The sequence below is a fragment of the Haematobia irritans genome, chromosome 4 (assembly GCF_050003625.1).
Source record: "Haematobia irritans isolate KBUSLIRL chromosome 4, ASM5000362v1, whole genome shotgun sequence".
NCBI classification, from domain to species: Eukaryota; Metazoa; Arthropoda; class Insecta; order Diptera; family Muscidae; genus Haematobia; species Haematobia irritans.
The window spans coordinates 41,875,232-41,893,262 of NC_134400.1; the positions used below are offsets into that span (position 1 = coordinate 41,875,232).

Below are 18,031 nucleotides of genomic sequence, written 5' to 3' on the forward strand. Positions count from 1 at the left end.
CGGATTTTCTGCCAACTTTTCTAGGGCCCATTCACTGAAAATTCGACGTTGTGGCAGATCGTAAGTCTATTCATGATGAAATGTCAAAGCATACTGAGCATCTTTCTCTTTGACACCATGTCTGAAATCCCACGTGATCTGTCAAATACTAATGCATGAAAATCCTAACCTCAAAAGAATCACCCTTTATTAGACAAAAAAGTTATGTATAGGTAAGTCTACAAATAATTACGAATCGATATGGACTTTTTGCACGGTACGTAGAGAGCCAGAATTGAAATATGGGGGTCACTTCTATGGGGGCTATATACAATTATGAATGTGATATGGTCCAATTTTTGTGTGATTGGAAATCGATTTATCTGAGGGATATATATAACTATAGACCGATATGGACCTAGTAAGGCATGGTTGTTAACGACCATATACTAGCACAATGTACCAAATTTAAACTCACTCGGATGAAATTTGCTCCTCCAAAACCAAATCTCGGGATCGGTTTATATGGGGCTATATATGATTATGGACTGATATGTACCACTTTTGGCATGGTTGTTAAAGATCATATACGATCACCACGTACCAAATTTCAAGCAGATCGGATGAATTTTGCTTCTACAAAAGACACCGGAGGTCAAATCTGGGGATCGGTTTATATGGGAGCTATATATAATTATGGGCTGATAGGAACCAACTCCTGCATGGTTGTTGGATACCATATACTAACATCACGTACCAAATTTCAACCGAATGGAAAGAATTTTGCTCTTCCAAGGGGCTCTGGAGGTCAAATCTGGGGATCGGTTTATATGGGGCCTATATATAATTATGGACTGATTTCGACCAATTTTTGCCAGGGAGTTTAAGGCCATATATTAACACCACGTACCAAATTTCAACTGAATCAGATGAATTTTGGTCTTCCAAGAGGCTCCGGAGGTCAAATCTGGTGATCAGTTTATATGGGGGCTATATATAATTATGAACCAATGTGTACCAATTTATGCATGGTTGTTAGAGACCATATACCAACATCATGTACCAAATTTCAGCCGGATCGGATGAAATTTGCTTCTCTGTGAGGCTCCGCAACCCAAATCTGGGGATCGGTTTATATGGGGGCTATATATAATTATGGACCTAGGTGGACCAATTTTTGCATGGTTGTTAGAGACCATATACTAAAACCAGGTACCAAATAGCAACATCGGATGAAATTTGCTTCTCTTTGAGGCTCCGCAAGCTAAATCTGGGGATCGGTTTATATGGGGGCTATGTATAATTATTGACCGATGTGGACCAATTTTTGCATGGTTGTTAGAGACCATATACCAACACCATGTACCAAATTTCAGCCGGATCGGATGAAATATGATTCTCTTAGAGGCTCAGCAAGCCAAATCTGAGGGTCCGTTTATATGGGGGCTATACGTAAAAGTGGACCGATATGGCCCATTTGCAATACCGTCCGACCTACATTGATAACAACTACTTGTGCCAAGTTTCAAGTCGATAGCTTGTCTCGTTCGGAAGGTAGCGTGATTTCAACAGATGGACGGACGGACTTTCATGCTCAGATCGACTCAGAATTTCACCACGACCCAGAATATATATACTTTATGGGGTCTTAGAGCAATATGTCGATGTGTTACAAACGGAATGACAAAGATAATATATCCCCCATCCTATGGTGGAGGGTATAAAAAATAAAGTCAATTAAGAAATTGTTTGAAAATTGTTATGTTTCTACTTAACATGAATGCCAATAGTGTCCCCCATATTTAGCCAAGATTTGGTCAAATTTCTTGTTTAAAAATTGGTCAAATGTCCACTTTCCTTTCGGCCGGGCCGAATCTTAAATACACCACAATGAATAAAATATTATAGTTTCCTTTGAAATTTCAGGGGGGTTTGATGATAGATATTCTCCTAAATAGAGCAGTTCAATTAGTACACTTTCCGAAGATAAATCTAAAAATTTTACCTATGAAGACTATATCAGATTCTGGATTTATGAGAACCATTTATTTAAGAAATTCAAAGCCTTTAAAAGGCCAGATTAATGAATTACAATATACTACTTTAATTTTTGTTTGTGTTTTAGAGGAATCATTAACATCCCTTGTAGGTGTGCAAGAAAATGATAAAATAACGCCTTGATTTGAAATCTAAAATCTGTAGATTTTCATTCCCATTATTTAAATGATTACGAGAAGTAAAATGTGGAAATTTTACAGTCCGTTTCAAGCAATTTCCATGATCAGTGCGCCTTCTATACACTCAAAATCGGTCCATATGGAGGCCTTACCAAATGGAACGATAAAACTAAATCATATATACTAAAATGCCAGTATATTTTCAATTTGTGGTAAATCGGATAAAAACTAAAATTTTTAGAAACCCTAGGAGTTAAATCGGGAGTTCGGTGTAATGGGGGCTATAGCAAAACAAGGAAGGATACACACTGTATTCAGCACATTTAATTGTAGTTCTAGAATCTAGACCCCAAATAGGAGGGCTGGTTTATAAGGGGGCTATATCAAAAACTGCACCGACACTCAATATATTCGGCACACCTCTTTATGGTCCTAGAATACCTCTAGATTTCCAATTTCAGGCAAATTGGATAAAAACTACGGATTCTAGAAGCCCAAGAAGTAAAATCGGGAAATCGGTCTATATGGGGGCTATATCAAAACATGGTCCGATAATCACCGTTTTCGACACATCTCTTTACCTTCCTAGAATACCTCTAGATTTCCAATTTCAGGCAAATTGGATAAAAACTACGGATTCTAGAAGCCCAAGAAGTAAAATCGGGAGATCGGTCTATATGGGGGCTATATCAAAACATGGACCGGTACTCACCATTTTCGACATACGTCTTTATTGTCCTAGAATATCTCTAGATTTCAAATTTCAAGCAAAATGGATAAAAACTACGGATACTAGAAGCCCAAGAAGTAAAATCGGGAGATCGGTCTATATTGGGGCTATATCAAGACATGGACCGGTACTCACCATTTTCGGCATATCTCTTTATTTTCCTAGAATACCTCAACATTTCCAATTTCAGGCAAAATGGATAAAAACTACGGATACTAGAAGCCCAAGAAGTAAAATCGGGAGATCGGTCTGTATTGGGGCTATATCAAGACATGTACCGATACACACCATTTTCGGCACGCCTCTTTATGGTCCTAGAATACCTTCAGATTTCCAATTTTAGGCAAATCGGATAGAAAATACACTTTCTAGACGCCCAAGATGCAAAATCGGGAAATCGGTCCATATGGGGGCTATACCAAAACATGGACCGATAGGCACCATTTTCGGTACACTTTTTGATGGTCCTAAAATACCTCTAGATTTCCAATTTCAGGCAAATTGGATAAAAACTACAATTTTTATAAGCCCTAGACCCCAAATCGGGAGGTCAGTTTATATGGGGACTATATCAAAACTTGGACCGATAGAGCCCATCTTCGAAGTTGACCTGCCAAACAAAAGGCGAATCTGTGCCAAATTTCAGGACGATAGCGCCGTTATTGAAGGCTGTAGAGTGATTACAACAGACAGAAAGACGAACAGACGGACATGCTTATATCGTCTTAGAATTTCTCCCTGATCAAGAATATATATACTTTATATAGTCGGAAATCGATATTTCGATGTGTTACAAACGGAATGACAAACTTATTATACCTCCATCACCATTCTATGGTGGTGAGTATAAAAATCGTATAAATCAACCATCATAAATATATTAACATCTACGAATACATTTGAATTATAGAGTCATAAATCGTAGCAATGGCTATTACTATCATTAAATTCTACTACGAATTATTCGTTGGATTTTACTCACTCCAAGGCATACTGAGGTCATTACTGAAACTATAGGAAAAGTTACACATTATAAAGTTCCTCTCTCATTTCCCTGTAGTTAACAAAAATATTAGGGAGGGTTGGGGGTGGAGGGTTTGAATTTGCCATCTTTTCCTCTAACAGCCATATAAATATGGAGAAATAATTATTTTTAAAGGGTGTTCCAACCACAATGTCCAACATTTGGTTAGTTTAGATAATTGGGTCTTGTACTAATTACATAGACCAAATTATCTTTTATTATGTAATGTTGTGGCTCAACGATGTTATAACCGAGTCTGTGCAATGTAGTAAACTATATATGAAATCACTCAAAAATATTACCATCCACCATTGATCAACATTTTGTAGCGTAAAAAGTCTTCCGATACTAATCACAAGACAACAGTTTGCAGACAGGTCAAGTTTGAACATAGGCAGACTGGTCATGTTTGAACATGGAATATTTCGATTCCCGAACTCAACAAATTTCGGTCCCCAAAGTCGGAAATTTGTTTTCAGGCACGCAAAATTAGAAGACGGACTATATGGGTGCCCGAAGTCAGAAAATCATCGGTCCCGAAAGTCATTGAACCTTTGGTTCACGAAACCAGACCATTTTTTTCCAGGCATTTTTTTCAAGGCTGAAGATAACCCACATTCAACTTTTACTTGGCTGCAAAAAGATTATCTTTCTTTGGGGACCGAAGATTCACTGACGCTGGAGTCCGTCCCCGAAGTCAGCAAATCTTCGGTTCCCAAAATCAAAAATCCACGAACTCAAAAAATTATGGTTCCCAAAGTTAAGTCCAAGGATTTATTGCATAAAAGGCTAAGCTTGAAGACGTATAATATCGGTGACCGACAACAGCAATTTTCGGTCCCCAAACTTTTCTTTTCTAGAAATAACGTTTTGACTTGTATAAAAAAAAAATCTTGTATAAAAATAAAATTTTGCCAAAATTTTCTATAGAAATACAATTTTGAGAAAATTCCCTATAAAAATTAAATTTTGACACAATCTATTATAGAAATAAAATTTTCTATAAAAACAATATGTTCACAAAATTTTCTATAAAAATAAAATGTTGACAAAATTTTCTATAGAAACAAAATTATGACAAAATTTTCTATAGAAACAAAATTATGACAAAATTTTTCTATAGAAATAAAATTTTGACAAAATTTTCTATAGAAATAAAATTTTGACAAAACTCCCGATAAAAATTAAATTTGGACACAATCTTATATAGAAATAAAATTTTCTATAGAATAAAAGTTTCTATAGAAAAAAATGTTGACAAAATTTTCTATAAAAACAAAGTTTTGACAAGATTTTCTATAGAAATAAAATTTTGACAAAATTTTCTATACAATAAAAGTTTCTATAGGAAAAAATGTTGACAAAATTTTTTATAGAAATAAAATTTCGACAAAATTTTCTATAGAAATAAAATTTTGACAAAATTTTCTATAGAAATAAAATTTTGAGTAGGCAAATTTTTCTATAGAAATAAAATTTAGACAAAATTTTCTATAGAAATAAAATTTTGACAAAATTTTCTACAGAAATAAAATTTTGACAAAATTTTCTACAGGAATAAAATTTGAAAAAATTTTGTATAGAAATAAAATTTTTTATAGAAATACAATTTGGACAAAATTTTCGTTTTATAGACAAGTCAAGTTAGAACATGGACTATGCGATTCCCAAACTCAATTAATTTGGGTCCCCAAAGTCGGAAAAATTGTTTTCGAGTAGGCAAATTTAGAAGACGGGCTATATCGGTGCCCGAAGTCAGAAAATAATCGGTCCTTAAAGCCATCAAACCTTTGCTTCACGAAGTCAGACCATTTTTTTGCAGTCAGGTCAAGGTACATATATATGGGAGCTATATCCACCGTGGTGCAATGGTTAGCATTCCCGCCTTGCACACACAAGGTCGTGGGTTCGATTCCTGCTTCGACCGAACACCAAAAAAGTTTTTCAGCGGTGGATTATCCCACCTCAGTAATGCTGGTGACATTTCTGGGGGTTTCAAAGCTTCTCTAAGTGGTTTCACTGCAATGTGGAACGCCGTTCGGACTCGGCTATAAAAAGGAGGTCCCTTGTCATTGAGCTTAACATGGAATCGGGCAGCACTCAGTGATAAGAGAGAAGTTCCCCAATGTGGTATCACAATGGACCGAATAGTCTAAGTGAGCCTGATACATCGGGCTGCCACCTAACCTAACCTAACCAAGGTTGAAGATAGTTTACCTTCAACCATGATCTGCCTGCGAAAATTGGGGTCGTTCCTCGAAGTTAGAAAATATTCAGTCCCCAAAGTCAGTCAACTTTTTCAGGCAGTTTAACATTTAACATGGCCCCCTATATCGGTTCACGAACTCAAAAAATTTTGGTTCCTAAGTTTGAATATGAACTCTATCGGTCACCGAAGTCAGAAAATTTATTTCCAAATATGCCAAATTTGAAGACGGATTATATTGGTGCCCAAAGTCAGCAAATCTTCGGTCCCCAAAGTAGAAAACGTTTTGCAGACAGCTCAAGTGTGAACATGAACTATTTCGATTCCCGAAATAAAAAAAAAATCGTTTTCCAAAGAAAATGTTTTCAGGTAGGTCAAGTTGGAAGATGGACTACATCAAAATTTTATACAATTATGTCAAGTTGCAAGATGGTCTGCATCGGTTCCCAAAGTGAGCAAATCCTCGGTCCCTGAAGTCAGACCATTGTTTTGCAGGCAGGCCAAGTTTGACGATGGAATATATCGATCCCCAAAATCAGCGAATGATCGATCCCCCAATTGAGACCATTTTTTTGCAGGTAAATTGAATTGTGGTTAAAGAATTATATATTTAATGTCAAACTATTTATTAAGTGGTACAAAATTGACAATACTACATTATGGTTGGACTACCCGTTTTATGTGTGTGTATGACTACTAGGTTTATATGTGCTGTTGGCTTTACCCATTTCCTGACCAATACCAGTACCACTGTATGTTACCACTTCCTTCCTTAAAACATGCATTATGGGTGGCAGGGATATGTAGAAGATGGGATACCCTACAATGAAATCAAATTCCCGCCATTTCCATCGTGTGATTTATAGGTAGGGATGTCAACTATAAATTATTTTATTTCTATAGAAAATTTTGTCAAAATTTTAGTTCTATAGAAAATTTTGTCAACATTTTATTTCTATAGAAAATTTTGCCAAAATTTTATTTCTATAGAAAATTTTATCAAAATTTTAGTTCTGTAAAAAATTTTTTCAAAATTTTATTTCTATAGAAAATTTTGTCAAAATTTTATTTCTATAGAACATTTTGTAAAAATGTTATGTCTATAGAAGATTTTGTCAAATTTTTATTTCCATAGAAAATTTTGCCAAAATTTTATTTCTATCGAAGATTTTGTCAAAATTTTATTTGTAAAGAAAATTTTGTCCATAGAAAATTTTGTCAAAATTTTATTTCTAAAGAAAATTTTGTCAAAATTTGATTTCTATAGAAAATTTTGTAAATTAATTTTTTTAGAAAACTTTTTTAAAATTTTATTTCTATAGAAAAATTTGTCAAAATTTTATTTTAATAGAGAATTTTGTTAAAATTTTATTTTAATAGAGAATTTTGTAAAAAATTTTATTTCTATAGAAAATTTTGTCCAAATTTTATTTCTATAGAAAATGAATGATTATTTCTATACAAAATTTTGTCAAATTTTTATTTGTAAAGAAAATTTTGTCAAAATTTTATTTCTAAAGAAAATTTTGTCAAAATTTGATTTCTATAGAAAATTTTGTAAATTAATTTTTTTAGAAAACTTTTTTAAAATGTTATTTCTATAGAAAATTTTGTCAAAATGTTATTTCTATAGAAAAATTTGTCAAAATTTTATTTTAATAGAGAATTTTGTTAAAATTTTATTTTAATAGAGAATTTTGTAAAAAATTTTATTTCTATAGAAAATTTTGTCCAAATTTTATTTCTATAGAAAATGAATGATTATTTCTATACAAAATTTTGTCAAATTTTTATTTCTATAGAAAAATTTGTCAAAATTTTATTTCTATAGAAAATTTTGAAAACTTAACAAAAAAATTAATTGATATAATTAGCATTCTATTTAATTTCATTATTAAATATTTAGTACCGTACATATGCTGAGATTTTTACTATTCAAAATTTCTTTATATGTCATCCCTTGTTGTGCGGTTGATATTTTTGTTTTGTGCCATTAAACACCACGCCACTACTTACTATGGTGCATGGAGCTACGGTCTATGGCAACGGTAGATACTTACTTTGGCATAAATTATGCACCGATTCATCGGAGTTATCGCTACAGTGATTAATGCCATCACACAGTAGATCAGGATGTATGCAAAAGCCATTTGAGCCACAGGTGAAATCCTTGCATGTGTGTTCTGTATTAAAGAGAAAAGATAATAAATAGAAATAATGTGAGAGAAGCATAACGATAGCTCGTAAATAAATGAGAAACGGGGAGTAATAAAATATTTGGTAAATGATTTCAAAAGAGAAAATATATATGTGTGTATGTTGTTCTGCTTACTACCATAGGAAGAGAAGTTTATTCAGTTGGTCTCTCCAATTGTAAAGTTGTAGAATTTATTATTTGTTACCAAACAGTCATTAACCAGGAATCTTATCAGGCTAAATTTACGTAAGGAATGAAAGTCAAGATAATTGTGGGACTATCGGAAATCGACAATTTTGTTTTGCCGGCAGTTCAAGTTTGAAGATGGACTGTATCGGTCTCCAAAGTCGGAGAATCTTATGTCCCTGAAATCCCACTTTTTTTGCAGGCAGTTTGAACATGGTCTAATCGGTCACCGAAGTCACATAATTTATTTCCGAACAGTACAAGTTTGAAGATGGACTATATAGGTGCCTGAAATCAACAAATTTTCTGCCCCAACAGCCATTTTTGCTGGAAGGCCAACTTGGAAGATGGACGATATGGGTTCCCAAAGTCAGTCGGTCTCCGTAGTTCGTGCATTTTTTACAAGCAGAATTAATTGGAAGATAGCTTATATCGGATCACAAAGTCAGCGAATCTTCGGTCCCCGATGCTTCCCGAACTCAACAAATATCGGTTCCTCAAAAACGGAAAAATTTGTATTCAAGCAGGCCAAATTGAAAGATGGACTATATCGGTGTCAGACAAATTTTTGCCGGCAATTCAAGTTTTAACATGGTCGCCTATATCAGTCTACGAACTCTAAAAATTTCGGTTCCCAAGGTCAAATTTGAACATGGGCTCTTTCACCGATCAGATAATCACTCAGGTGATTTATTTCCAAAAAAGCCAAGTTTAAAGATCCACTCTATCGGTGCCTGATGTCAATAAACTTTCGGTCCCCAAAGTCAGACAGTTATTGGTGCTGGAAGGCCAAGTTAATAGGTAAACTATATCGATTCTCAAAGTCAGCGAATATTGGGTCTCTAAAGTCAGACTATTTTATGTAGGCACACCAAATTGGAACATGGACTATGCCGGACCCATGTTTTGCAGGTATGTAAAGTTTCAACATATCGGACAGAAAAATGTTTATAGGTCAAGCTTGAAGATGGACTATATCGGAGCCTGAAGTCAGCAAATCTTCGGTCCCCAAAACAGACAATTTTTTGCAGGCAGGCCAAGTTTGAGCATGTCAAGTTGGAACTCAACAAATTTTAGCTCCCAAAGTCGGAAAAATGTTTTTCAGGTAGGCCAGGTTAGAAGATGGACTATATCGGTCCCTAAATTCATCGAACCTTTGGTCCTCGAAGTCGGACCATTTTTTGCAGGCAGGTTAAAGTCGAAAGTGGACTTTATGAGTCCCCAAAGTCAACAAATCTACGGTTCCCAAAATAAATAAGAAATTTTTTGCTGGCAGTTTAAGTTTTAACATGTTCCCCCCCTATCGGTTCACGAACTCAGAAAATTACGGTTCTGAAAATCAAGTTTGAAAATGGACTATATCCTGTCACCGAAATCAAATAATTTATTTCCAAATTTGGAAATGGACTATATCGGTGACTGAAGTCAGCAAATCTTGGGTCAAAAAACAGACAATTTCTTTCAGGTAGGTTTGAACATGTCAAGTTTTAAATCAACAAATTTCGGTTTCCAAAGTCGGGAAAATTGTTTTCAGGTAGGCCAAGTTAGAAGGCGGACTATATGAGTGTCCGAAGTCAGAAAACCATCGGTCCGTAAAGTCATAAATTATTTATGAAAAAGACAAGCTTGAAGATGGTGCCTGAAGTAAACAAATTTTCGGTTCCCGAAGAAGTCAAGTTTTTGCAAGTTGGTCAAGATTGAATATGGTCTATGTCGGTTCCCGAACTCAACAAATTTCCGTACTTAAAGTAGAAACATTTTTTAGGTAGGCCACGTGGGAAGGTGGACTATATCGGCGCCCTAAGTCAGAAAAATGTCGGTCCCTAAAGTCATTGAAGCTTTGGTCTACGAAATCAGACCATTTTTTCAGGCATGTCATGGTTGAAGGTTGACTATATCGGTCCCTGAAGTGAGCAAAGCTTCGGTCCCCAAACTCAGAGAAATTTTTGCATCGGTCCACGAACTCAAAAAATTGTGGTTCCCAAATTCGGGTTTGAACATGGACTATATCGGCCAATCTTGAAGAAGGATAGTCCTTGAAGTCAATAAATTTTCGGTCTCCAAAGTCAGATATTTTTTTGGGAGGCAGAGTTGACAGATGGGCTATATTGATTCCCCAAGCCAGCGAATCTTAAGTGCCCGAATACAGACAATCTATTGGCTGCAGGCCAATCGGACCCCAATGTTAGGGATTTTTCGGTCCCCGAATTGAGACCACTTTTTTGCAGGTAGGTAAATCACTACATGGGTCCCTGTAATCAAAAAATATCCGTTCCCAAAGACAGAAAGTTTGTACAGGCAGGCCAAGCTTGAATATAGACTATATAGGTGCTTGAAGTTAAAAAAATTTCGGTTCCCAAAGACAATTTTTGCAGGCAGGACTATGTCGAATCCCAAACTCAATAAATTTCGGTATCCAAAGACGGAAAATTTGTTTTCAGGTAGGCCAAGTTGGAAGATGGTGCTGAAAGCGAAAATCTTTGGTTCGCAAAGTCAGTGAATTTTAGGTCCCCGAAGTCAGAACAGTTTTTCAAGGTTGACTATATTGGTCTTCGGGGCCTCCAATGTGAGAAAATCCATAACCTATGGTATCACAATGGACTTGATAGTCTATGTGGAGGGTATTTATGATCCGTCGAGACTGAAATTTCGTCCATATTTATTTGCTTCTGTTTTGATTATCATAGCAATAATTCAGCAAAGTCAGCAATAGCTACATACAAACATATTGACAACAATTTCATATACTCCTTAGCCCTCAATCGTGAGTTATTTGGAAGCTTGTGATTATATATTTATAGCAGACAAATGCTTTCTGCCTCAGTACCCATATAATGTGTTTGTATGCGGGCGCGTGTCTGTGTGTGGGTGAGTGTGTATTTGTTTGTAAAGTATTGCAAGTGTTATTTCCGTTTGACGTTCATTTCCTTAACTACCCTTTGTGCCACAGATAACGCGAAAGTGTTGAAAGTCATAAATAACATGGAAAAGGGAATTGTAATTGGATATCGTCGTTTTTTTGCTTATGTTTATTGTGCGAATATGGCGAAAGGAAAATTATAAATATTTTCTTTTGGGTCGATGGCAATTTTGAAATCTCCAAGATATGGTATATTTTGGTCATTATATTATTTGCAAAATTTATTTACTAAAAGGCTAAAAGGTTGACAAGGGACTCGCTTTTGTTGAATAAATAAATACAAAAGAAATATGCCGAAGAAGCTAAAACTCATGTACACAGAAAAAAATATTGAAAAAAAAAATATATCATCTACGAATGAATTAAAAATTAAGATATTTTGGACGATTTTATAACTTAATTTTTGTTTTATGATTTTTCATTAAAAGTATTTGGCAACCCTGCATGTAAATCTCTTATATTACTTTCAAATTTTGTTTATTACCATTTTATTTTTTTCTACTTTGCCGTTTCTTTCTTTATGTTTATTTTTTTATAATATCTATTGAATCATGTTTTAGTACTTACTTGGATCCTTCACTGATGTTATAACCAATTTGAAACCATTCGCATCTGTACCCCAGTTGTCTGTTACATATTTGAGTGTAACAAAATTGGTACGTGTCAATATTGAGCTCACTGTTTGTTTTGTCTGGCGGCAGGATATATCAATCTGTAATAGAGAGGTAAACATTGAGATAAAATGTGAGAAGGTGTGATAGAGAGCAAGAAGAGTACAATATAAAATTCAGAATAAATGGATGATAAGGTCCCTAAGGACTTTTTGGACTTTTATTCATGCATAAATCAGATATACCATTTTATTTCTACAGAATAATTTGTCAAAATTTTAATTCTATAGAAAATACTGTCAACATTTTATTTCTATAGAAAATTTTGCAAAAATGTTTATTCCATAGACATTTTTGTCAAAATTTTATTTTTATAGAAAATTTTATTTCTATAAAAACTTTTCTCAAAATTTTATTTCTATAGAATATTATGTCAACAGATTATTTCTATTGAAAATTTTGTCAATATTTTATTTCTATAGAAAATTTTGTCAAAATTTTATTTCTATAGAAAATTTGGTCAAAATTTTATTTCTATAGAAAATTTTGTCAAAATTTTATTTCTATAGAAAAAATTTTATTTTTATAGTAAATTTTGTCAAAATTTTATTTCTATTGAAAATTTACTCAAAATTTTATTTCTACAGAAAATTTTATCAAATTTTTTCATATAGAACATTTTCTCAAAATTTTATTTCTATAGAAAATGTTGTCAAAATTTTATTTCTATAGAAAATTTTGTCAACATTTTATTTCTATAGAATATTTTGTCAAAATTCTATTTCTATAGAAAATTTTGTCAAAATTGTATTTCTATAGAAATATTTTCTCAAAATTATTTCTATAAAAAATGTTGTCAACAGTTTATTTATATTGAAAATTTTGTCAATATTATATTTCTATAGAAAATTTTTCAAAATTTTATTTCTATAGAAAATTTTGTCAAAATTGTATTTCTATAAAATTTTATTGTATCTCTCAAAATTTTATTTCTACAGAAAGTTTTATCAAATTTTTTTCTATAGAACATTTTCTCAAAATTTTATTTCTATGGAAAATTCTGTTAAATTTTTATTTCTATAGAAAATTTTGTCAAAATTTTATTTCTATAGGAAATTTTTTTTCAAAATTTTATTTCTATAGAAAATTTTGTCAAAATTTTATTTCTATAGAAAAAACTTTATTTTTATAGTAAATTTTGTCAAAATTTCATTTTTATCGGAAATTTACTCAAAATTTTATTTCTACAGAAAATTTTATCAAATTTTTTCTATAGAACATTTTCTCAAAATTTTATTTCTATAGAAAATTTTGTCAAAATTCTATTTCTATAGAAAATTTTGTCAAAATTTCATTTCTATAAAAAATTTTGTCAACATTTTATTTCTCTAATTTTTTTCAATATTTTATTTCTATAGAAAATTTTGTCAAAATTTTTTTTCTATAGAAAATTTTGTGAAAATTTTATTTCTATATAAAATTTTGTCAAAATTTTATTTCTATAGAAAATTTTGTCAATATTTTATTTCTATAGAAAAAATTTTATTTTTATAGTAAACTTTGGCAAAATTTTATTTCTATCGAATATTTACTCAAAATTTTATTTGTACAGAAAATTTTATAAATTTTTTTTTATAGAAGATTTCCTCAAAATTTTATTTCTATGGAAAATTTTGTCAAATTTTTATTTATAAAGAAAATTTTGTTAACATTTCATTTCTATAGGAAAATTTGTCAAAATTTTATTTCTATAGGAAAAATTTTCAAAAATTTTTTTCTATGAAAATTTTGCCAAAATTTTATTTCAATGGAAAATTTTCTCAAAATTTTATTTCTACGGAAAATTTTTTCAAAATTTTATTTCTATAGAAAATTTTGATAAAAAATGCATTTCTATTAAAAATTTTGATTTTATTTCGTTAGAAAATTTTGTCAAGATTTTATTTCTATAGGATATTTTGCAAAATTTTATTTCTAGGGGAAATTTTGTTAACTTAGTAACCGACTTATTTTATTTCTATAGAAAATTTTGCTAAAATGTTATTTCTATAGAAAATTTTGTCAAAATTTTATTTCTGTTGAATATTTTCTCAAAATATTATTTCTATAGAATATTTTCTCAAAATTTTTTCTATAGAAAAATTTCTCAAAATAATTTTGACAAAAATTCTATAGAATATTTTGTCAAAATTCTATTTCTATAGAAATTTTTGTCAAAATTTCATTTCTATAAAAAATTTTGTCAACATTTGATATCTCTAATATTTTTTTTCAATATTTTATTTCTATAGAAAATTTTGTCAAAATTTTATTTCTATAGAAAATTTTGTCAACATTTTATTTCTATAGAAAATTATAGTAAATTTTGAAAAATTTTATTTCTATTGAAAATTTACTCAAAATTTTATTTGTACAGAAAATTTTATAAATTTTTTTTTATAGAAGATTTTCTCAAAATTTTATTTCTATGGAAAATTTTGCCAAATTTTTATTTCTAAAGAAAATTTTGTTAAAATTTCATTTTTATAGGAACATTTGTCAAATTTTTTTTCTATAGGAAAAATTTTCAAAAAATTTTTTTTTATGAAAATTTTGCCTAAATTTTATTTCAATGGAAAATTTTCTCAAAATTTTATTTCTACGAAAAATTTTTTCAAAATTTTATTTCTATAGAAAATTTTGATAAAAAATTCATTTCTATTAAAAATTTTGATTTTATTTCTATAGAAAATTTTGTCAAGAGTTTATTTCTATAGGATATTTTGCAAAATTTTATTTCTAGGGAAAATTTTGTTAAAATTTTATTTCTATAGAAAATTTTGTCAAAATTTTATTTCTATAGAAAATTGTGATAAAAAAATCATTTCCATTAAAAATTTTGATTTTATTTTTATAGAAAATTTTGTCAAGAGTTTATTTCTATAGGATATTTTGCAAAATTTTATTTCTAGGGAAAATTTTGTTAAAATTTTATTTCTATAGAAAATTTTGTCAAAATTTTATTTCTATAGAATATTTTCTCAAAATTTTTTTCTATAGAAAATTTTGTGAAAATTTAATTTCTATAAATAATATTGTCAAAATTTTATTTCTATAGGAAGTTTTGTTAAAATTTTATTTCTATAGAAAATTTTGTCAAAATCTTATTTCTATAGAAAATTTTGTCAAAATTTTATTCCTATAGAAAATTTTGTGAACATTTTATTTCTATAGAAAATTTGGTCAAAATTTTATTTCTATAGAAAATTTTGTCAAAATTTTATTTCTACAGAAAATTTTGTCAACATTTTATTTCTATAGAAAATTTTGTCAAATTTTTATTTCTAAAGAAAATTTTGTTAAAATTTCATTTTTATAGGAACATTTGTCAAATTTTTTTTCTATAGGAAAAATTTTCAAAAAATTTTTTTTTATGAAAATTTTGCCTAAATTTTATTTCAATGGAAATATTTCTCAAAATTTTATTTCTACGAAAAATTTTTTCAAAATTTTATTTCTATAGAAAATTTTGATAAAAAATTCATTTATATTAAAGATTTTGATTTTATTTCTATAGAAAATTTTGTCAAGAGTTTATTTCTATAGGATATTTTGCAAAATTTTATTTCTAGGGAAAATTTTGTTAAAATTTTATTTCTATAGAAAATTTTGTCAAAATTTTATTTCTATAGAAAATTGTGATAAAAAAATCATTTCCATTAAAAATGTTGATTTTATTTTTATAGAAAATTTTGTCAAGAGTTTATTTCTATAGGATATTTTGCAAAATTTTATTTCTAGGGAAAATTTTGTTAAAATTTTATTTCTATAGAAAATTTTGTCAAAATTTTATTTCTATAGAATATTTGCTCAAAATTTTTTTCTATAGAAAATTTTGTGAAAATTTTATTTCTATAAATAATATTGTCAAAATTTTATTTCTATAGGAAGTTTTGTTAAAATTTTATTTCTATAGAAAATTTTGTCAAAATCTTATTTCTATAGAAAATTTTGTCAAATTTTTATTTCTATAGAAAATTTTGTGAACATTTTATTTCTATAGAAAATTTGTTCAAAATTTTATTTCTATAGAAAATTTTGTCAAAATTTTATTTCTACAGAAAATATTGTCAACATTTTATTTCTATAGAAAATTTTGTCAACATTTTATTTCTATAGAATATTTTGTCCAAATTCTATTGCTATAGAAAATTTTGTCAAAATTGCATTTCTATAAAAAATGTTGTCAACATTTTATTTCTCAATTTTTTTTTTCAATATTTTATTTCTAGAGAAAATTTTGTCAAAATTTTATTTCTCTAGAAATTGTTTTCAATATTTTACTTCTATAGAAAATGTTGTTGTTGTAGATTTTATTTCTTCAGAAAATTTTGTCAAAATATAAAGTTTGTCAAAATTTTATTTTTATAGAAATTTTTGTCAAATTTTATTTCTGTAGAAAATTTTGTCAAAATTTAATTTCTATGGAAAATTTTGTCAAAATTTTATTTCTATTGAGAATTTGTCAAATTTTATTTCTATAGAAAATTTTGTCAAAAATTTTATTTCTATAGAAAATGTTGTCAAAATTTTATTCTATAGAAAATTTTGTCAAAATTTTATCTCTATAAAAAATGTGAACGAAATGTTATTTCCATAGAACATTTTCTCTATTTTTTTTGTTCTATAGAAAATTTTGTCAAAATTTTATTTCTACCGAAAATTTTGTCAACATTTTATTTTTATAAAAAATGTTTATAAAAGAATTCATTTCGATTGAAAATGTTGATAAAAATTTTATTTCTATAGAATATTTTGTCAAAATTGTATTCTATGGAAAATTTTCTCAAAACTTTATTTTTATAGAAAATTTTGTCAAAATTTTATTTCTGTAGAACATTTTTTCAAAATTTTATTTCTATAGAAAATTATGCCAAAATTGTATTTCTTTGAAAAATTTTTAAAATTTCATCCGATCCGGCTGAAATGAGGAACATGGCGTTAGTCTATGGCCTCTAACAACATTACAATAATTTGTCCATATCGGTCCATAATTATATATATAACCCATATTTACATATCCCCAGATTTGACTTCCGCAACCTCTTGGAGGAGTAAATTTCAAAGAATGGATGTAGGATCCAATGTTTGGGGGGCCAACGTCCAATTTTTGTTTGTTGGGTGTGTACAACTGTTCTTGTCTTTTGGCATATGTATGTATTTGTGTGTGCGAAATGAATACACCATCATTGTGGTATTGTCTGATGCCTGTAACAGAGGTCTATAAATCGGTGGCCATATGTATGAGTATCTACATGTATGTGTGTATGGGGACATGTATGTTGTCACATGTAGTTTCCCTTTGTTGCTTGGATAATATTTGTTGCGCATTGACTTCTTAACCCAAATATTTTCGTTCAATACTCTTTTTTTATTCAGTTTCTTTTCCATATCCTTGCTTGGTTTTTTCTGTGTTGAAATAAAAAAGAGAACAACAAACAAATATCTTCCAGCTACAAGAAGAAAACCACAAATCTCATTGTTACCAGAATGACCAAGACGATGTCGGCGACGACAACAAGACCAGTCAAAGCCAATGAAGATGAAAATAATGTTGACGCCAACGACTGTTTGGAGTTGAGGAAGTATTGGTGTGTGTGTCCATGTGTATGTGTATGTGTGTGATAACCTCTTTCTAGCTTTTGCCGCAAACAGAAAAAATGCAAGAATAAAATGAAAACAGATAATAAAAATTACGACGACATAACCTAGATGGAAGAGAGATGGCTTATTCATAGCCACCATACACATCCGTTAGATATAACATATATTATATTTTTTATGTATTTTTTTGTTGTTGTTTCGATACACTGAAAAAACAGTGGACCCACCAGGAAGAAAACTTTTGATTAATTTTAGAAAATTTTTAATATTTTTAGAAATTTTTAACTAAACAGTATTACAAGCGCTAGCATCGCGCCGATATCACAAAAATAAGTAAATATTTTTCGACAAATTCAAG

General features: G+C 29.9%; 1 protein-coding gene across 2 annotated transcripts in view; it reads right to left on the minus strand.

Annotated features, from left to right (window-relative positions):
- The window catches only part of loaf (low-density lipoprotein receptor domain containing lost and found), a 242,989-nt gene that overhangs the window by 15,146 nt on the left and 209,812 nt on the right, over positions 1 to 18,031 (minus strand). For both annotated transcript variants that reach the window (XM_075305963.1, XM_075305964.1), the window contains exons 4-5: positions 11,987 to 12,131; positions 8,177 to 8,299 (exon numbers count right to left, since the gene is read on the minus strand). In XM_075305963.1, the coding sequence (XP_075162078.1) occupies positions 8,177 to 8,299; positions 11,987 to 12,131 (268 nt within the window). The remainder of the gene's footprint in view (positions 1 to 8,176; positions 8,300 to 11,986; positions 12,132 to 18,031) is intronic.